At 36.9% G+C, this 6909-nt stretch overlaps 1 protein-coding gene across 1 annotated transcript; it reads right to left on the reverse strand.

The window, feature by feature from the left end:
- Positions 1-3681: 3681 nt before the first annotated feature.
- LOC140160454 (uncharacterized) lies at positions 3682-6605 on the reverse strand. The gene is made up of 3 exons (XM_072183690.1): positions 6597-6605; positions 4141-5257; positions 3682-4067 (listed from the first exon to the last, which is right to left on the reverse strand). The coding sequence occupies exons 1-3, from the start codon at positions 6603-6605 to the stop codon at positions 3682-3684; spliced, it is 1512 nt and encodes a 503-aa protein (XP_072039791.1).
- Between the last annotated feature and the right edge of the window lie 304 nt (positions 6606-6909).

Below are 6909 nucleotides of genomic sequence, written 5' to 3' on the forward strand. Positions count from 1 at the left end.
TAAAAATGCCTAGAATAAAAATGCCATTTCAGTGGAAGTGTAGAAAAAATTGTGTAAAATTGCTAAAAAGTGAAAGTATATGCTGCGTCCATCTGGGAGTAGTAATTTTAGATTTAGATCTGTGGTTGTTTTTAAGTTAGTCTAGTATGTATTCAATTTTCTAATTATTTATTATAATAGTAATTTTGTCAGTGCATGTTTATGTTGTACATGTATTATGTGCAATTTAAACATCAGCATACCTCAAGTTAGCCTCGGTTCGAGGCTTCTGGGCTCTGGGATGGTGTTTTATTTTTCTATAGAAAAAATAGAAGAAAAAAAACACCATCCCAGAGCCCAGAAGCCTCAAACCGAGGCCAACCTCAAGTTTGGTAGTGACATCAATGCTGTCAGTGGCGTAGCTATGGGTTAATTGTGGCGCCCAAGGATACATGACGCCCCATCCATCCCATTCTTGAAACAATTATGTGTGAAGCTCATGAAAATTTTCACAAATACGGTACCACTAAGTAATTTTGGTTATAGTGAAGTTTAGTCAATTTCGGTCTTAAATTGATTTTTCAAATGAGTATTTGTGTTAAAATGCAAAAATGCTCAAAATTTTTACTTCCATCGTCGAGGGGGTGCAGAATCCATGCTAAAAAATGGTCAATTCAGTGCCCCCCTAAGGTGGTGCCCAAGACATGTGCCCCGCTCTGAAAACATTGCCACAAACCTGCATGAATAACTTTTATGTCCATGATTCAATACTGTGACCAGCGAAATACATACCTACGTCACCCGCTATGTCACTACCAAACCTGAGGTGAACCAAAGTATACACACGCATCTATGTGATCTAAGTTATTGAATTTAAATGGGCATTTCGTGATCCACAGCCTCATCCCCCCACTTTTCTCAAAAAAAGTTGAGATTTTTATACCACTGGAAACCTCTCGCTACTTATGTTTATGTACCAAAAATTTCTTGCAGATTAATTGGTTTAACCAAAATATTGTCAAATTTTAATTTCGTTCTGGTATACCAGAATGAAATTACAACAGTGGCCTATGGCGCAGTGTAATGCACATAATCATGCATAACTCGCAAATGCAAAATCGGAATCAACTGAAATTTTGGGAATAAGCTTTTTTTATGGATATCTACTGAAAAATGTCATAAAAAATGGATGCTAGGATCACAAAATCCTCCTTTAAGTTATTTGTGGCTCAAATCATGCCAAATTACAGTTCTTGTATCATGGTGCATCCCTGTTGCAGATGGACTTATATCAACATGATTATAGTACATAGTTTTGGTGTTAATAATACAATATAAAAGCAACCAAATATACTGTTCTGAATGTGTTGTATTAGGTTCATCTGGACTGTTCTGAATGATTGTATTTGTATTATAACGAGATGTATAATATCATTATTTTATAATTCCATATGATCAAAAAATAACCACCAGATGTTTTGCATCATATCATACAAGTTTCATCATTTATTATTCAAACAAAATACAATTCTATACAACATTTGAATGAGGACATGCTCAAGAGGCCAAACGTTCCGAAGCGAGCATCCCAAAGCAAACACAAAATGCTTTACAAAAAATGTTTTAATGTCAGGTTACATGTATAAGGGCTGTAAATCGTGTTTACATTCAAAAACATGATTTTTTAAATATTTGCTGCAAAACATTCAAACACAACATTATTTAAGAGTTGAAAAAATATTTTACAATGACATTTTGACAACATTTTTAAAATGTTGTAGTGTTTTTTTCATACAAAACAAATATTTTTATGACCTTTATATAACAATTTTTAAATGTGACACAACATTTAATGTTATTGATACGTTTTATCCAAAACTGAAACACATTTATTATGTTTAAAAACATGTTTTTATTTGCTGGGCCTACATCGCCATGGAGATATAGGCCATTTTTATTGTTTTAGAATTAGAGTGCACAGGCCCAAACACTATGCACAATTTGATATTTACATGTTCACAATGCATGCTGTGCAATTTTATCCCAAAAATAGTTGAAGCTAATGCTACACTAAAATTGTGATCGGGGGGGGGGGGCACTTACATTACGTGATGGACACCATGCTCAGGTATGGACTCTCGAAACGCACCCTAAAAGAGTATTACTCGGCGCGTGCAAAACATACCCTAAACTAGTATTTTGCCATTTTTTTAGTTTGATGTTTCTTAATGTTTTACCCTACAATTGTGTGCTGATAGAAGCCAAACATAGCCTATTTCACCCTTTTTTATTTTGCCATTAAACTTTGGTACCCTAACATGCCTAAGCAAGTATTTTGCTTGGCAAGTATACCCTTTTTCTTGATTTGTGGCATGTTTGACACCCTAAACAAGTACAGCGCTGTACTTGCCCAATGCTGAAAAACAACTTGTTTTACTTGTTTTTGTTCCCAAGCATGGTGTCTACTTTGAAATACAAGTACCCCCCCCCCCCAACGCCAGTGTGATCACTGTATACTGCCCTCAATACTGGCAAGTTAAAGCTGTTAGGGTTTCCAAAAGTAGCCTACAATTGAATCACATGAAATGTTTAATATGAAGGTGTAACTAAATATATTCAATTAAAAAATCCAAAAACAAAACAATTTCCTTTGTCTGTGAGTTATAATTTCTAAATAAAAAATTGGAACCAACCATTGTGTTGTCTCAACAGTATTTACACAAAATAATCATCCCAGAAAACACTAATTGTTTAACAGAAAACATTTAAATTTTGGGTTTAAGGGTATAAAACGTTTTAATAACATTCGGAAAACATTTTTGAAAACTTAATGCAAAACATTATAATATATAAAGTTATAAGTGTTCATAAAATATTTTGCAAAGATATTTGCCAAAAAACTAAAAATTAATTTTGACAACATTTTAAAAATGATGTTGTAGTGTTTTTTCATATAAAACGTTTTTAAAATGTTTCCATAACCTTTATATAACCCGCATTTAATGTTATCAAAAGTTTTGACCAAAACCAGAATGTGTTTATAACATATTTATAACATTTTCAAAACATTTTTGTTTTTGCTGAGTTGTTCACCGTATTCATTATGTTCAAAAATGATTTAAGTTCTTGTTGTATCATCCATTGGTAAAATAATAGTCACATTATTAGACTAAATAGTCATTTTCACATTCATTCTTTTCATAAACCTAAATCATTCCACTTTCCTTCAGTGGCTGCGCCACGGGGGGATGGGGCAAATGCCCCCCCCCCCAGTCAGAACTCTTGCCCCCCTGTTGCCCCCCCCAGAAAAAACCCAAAATTACGAAAATTTCCACTTATTACGGTAATTTTGCGCAAACTTTGTTGATTTTGCCCCCCTGAAATTCACTTTTCCCCTAATGCCCCCCCCGCCGCCACTGCTTTCCTTCAACACAGACAACTTCTTCCCAAACCCCAACTTGATCAGATTTGCCCCCAGAAGAGAGAATGAAATACACATGTATATTCCCACCTAAGCTGATGCACTATCAAAACAAGAACCAAAATTACCACATCATCCTGTTTTCACAATATGTCACTGACTTGCTATGATTTCAGTTCTTGTCATATCTGCTGGTAAAATAACAGTCACAATTAAACTTGTACGATGGCGAACCCGCTAAAAACATTACTAACAATTAGACTAATTAGTCATTTTCACATTCATTCTTTTTCATAAACCTGAATCATTCCACTGGTTTCCTTCAACACAAACAACTTCTTCCCATCTAATGAAACCCCAACTTGATCAGAGATGTCAAAATCAACATCCACCTGTGCCAAATAAATACCACACAGAGTATAAGAGAAGATCTTCATCACTGGAGATGCATTCACAATGTACAACTCATTGCCACAGCACCAAACGTCTCTTGGTGCCCAATGTGTAACATCTGGAGGAGATGGAATGATGCGGACATTATCTCCTGAATACTTCACTAATTGAACAGTGTTATCATAGAATATGATGATGATATCTTCATTGTTGCCAACAGCTGCAAGATGTCTTGGACTTGATGAAGTAATGAAGCTGTTTATGAGTGAGCCATCTGGGTTGTGAACGGAGACGCAAGGTGGCCTGGGGACTAAAGTTGGCTGTTTTTGATCCAGCTAAGATCCTACCTTTCGAATCGGAAGTCATAACAGGTTTGTGAAATGGCAGAGGGATCCCATTTGCTCCTAGAAGAGAGAATGAAGAATGTCCCTTCCCATCAAGCTGATGCACTGCCAATCTGCTATTATTGTAAGAAATGAATCCTCCATCTGATAAGATGATGACACCATCTTTTGGAGGAACTTCGGAAGTATGTATCAATTCTCCAAGTTCTGAGAGAATGACTAGCTTACAGTCCATAACTATACTGATATTTCCATTACTGTGAGATTCAATTCTAACAACAGGCGTGGAATTCAAATAACACTTTGCATCAATCGTTTGAATCCGTTTCCATGACGATTTGCTATAGAATGGCACACTTGGAAGCATCACTTCCATTTTGCTCAATGAAGCATCTGCTGGAATAATCCTCAAGTTGCCGATTTCTTGAAGCTTATTTGATAACATCGTAAACTTCGACACAATTTCAAACTTGGAAGATTCCATAGCAGATGCTCCTGAATGAATAACATCTCTTACAGCATCATAATCTGACTGCAGATTGGTCTTAACTTCACCTATTGCTTGTAACCCTGTTTCCTCAATCTTCATCACATTGTTCTCAAAGGATGCAAAACTTTCATCCAACTTACTTATACATTCATTTCTGGTATTATTCAATGTAACTCTTGATGTTTCCACCGCATCTGCAAACTTAGTTTCAAGTTCCTCAGTCTTCTTTAAAGCAAACTGACATCTTATGACAGTAAACTTACATTGGTAAATAAGAGTGTTCAGTTGTCTCAACTGCTCCGTAGATGCATCTTTCAAAGTCATATAAAGATGATCAAAGCAAAAGCTCTTCAAAATACAATCCCCACATACGACTTCATCACATGTCTTGCAGTAAAACCGTTTGACTTCTCTATGCTTGCTACAACACTGTTCTGGTTGGAGGCCACCTTTCAATACATCATGGTCTTCCACTTTTAAGATATTGTGATGTTTCATAACCTTAAAGGATTCATGAGATGCATGACAGGGTTGGCAGAGAGCTTCCTGGCAGTCTAGGCAATATGCTATTGGTTTGGTGCCTGGGATGTTGCAAATCCTGCACTCGGTTATTGGTAGACCATCTTTTATCTAGAAACAAAGTATATGCGTAGAAATTCAAATTTTCTGTATCTAGGTTTTAATGTAATGATAGTGATGATGATGATGATGATGATGATGATGATGATGATGATGATGATGATGATGATGATGATGATGATGATGATGATGATGATGATGATGATGATGATGATGATGATGATGATGATGATGATGATGATGATGATGATGATGATGATGATGATGATGTTATTACACCCCAATACACAGTCTGTATTTGCTAGCAGTTTGTAATCAGCTTGCCAGGCTTGCCGGGCACTCCCACTTTGGAGTTGACACGTATGTAGGACTGTAAAGAGTAAAGACCCCCTTTTCAGCGTCGCTGTCACCCAAAGACCCCATATTTTTTTACGAACACATGCTCTGTCACCCGAAGACCCCCTATTTTTCCATTTGATCTGTCACCCAAAGTTCAATTTGAACAGCAACTTTCATTTATCACTGATTTTGTTACTTATTTTCAAATTTGGAGCCATTTAGAACTAGAATTTCGATGTTTGAGGTTTCTGTGGCACTATTTCGGCTGTCACTCAAAGGTTCCATTTAAAAAAAGGTCATGTTCTCACCCAATGACTCCATATTTTTTACATTTTGCTCTCACTGAATGCCAAAAATCAAGCTCTCACCGGGCACAATGACCCCATATTTTTTACATTTTGCTCTCACCAAATGCCCCTTACTGCGCCGAAAGTGCCAGCCCTACATGTATATCCATTTCATATTGAAGTGCCCCCCCCCCGCCCTCGGGCCACAAACAGCCTTTGCAGTGTGCATATTTTCCAAGAACTTGAAAATGGGGGTCTGAGGGGGCCCTGGGAGGGGGCCTGCAGTCAAGAGACATATAAAAGGCAAAAGTTTGCCCATTCGCCTTTTTGAAGAATTTTTCAAAGGGCCCTGAATTTTCATCTACCCCCTGACCATAAACATCCGAGCATCGACACTTTCTCATCATTGCACCACATAAGCTCATGAGGTAAACCACCATCGCACATGCTAGTCCTGCATTTATACAAACATTTGTAGGCGCATACAAGGACCGCCTTTTGAGGAGAGCGAGAGCAATTGCTCTAACTGCTCTCCTTATATCTGATATAGGAGCCTTAGTTGGCCATTCTCTCCTTACATTATATCTAAATGCTCTAAACAGCTCTCCTCGAAGGCCCCAGAATGTATATTCCTGCAATTTCCAAAAGACAGTCCCTGCACATACACATTATGCTGATGGACCTACTCCTCACTGGACCAGGTAGGCCTAAAAAACAGAACTACAGATGAAAACGCTACAAACCCATGCATGCAATCATCATACCTTAGACATTTTTCTTCAGTAAAAGCTGTAACAGAAATAACATGTTTATGCTGCCGGTCCTTCACACTGCTCATATATAAATATCCATTTGAAACTTAGCTTTACCAGGAACTTTACACTTTAAAAAGGGGGAAACTTGATTCCAAGGTTCAATCATGAATCATTAAATCCATGAATCACCATTTTGCTTACACAATATCCACTGTCTGTTGAATAATCAATGCAATGCTAAATACAAACTTCTTGGGATGTCAAAATGCAAGATATATATGTTTTACAAATCACTATCACAGCAAGTTGAAGCACCCTAAAA

This window comes from Amphiura filiformis, chromosome 9 (assembly GCF_039555335.1).
Source record: "Amphiura filiformis chromosome 9, Afil_fr2py, whole genome shotgun sequence".
NCBI lineage: Eukaryota > Metazoa > Echinodermata > Ophiuroidea > Amphilepidida > Amphiuridae > Amphiura > Amphiura filiformis.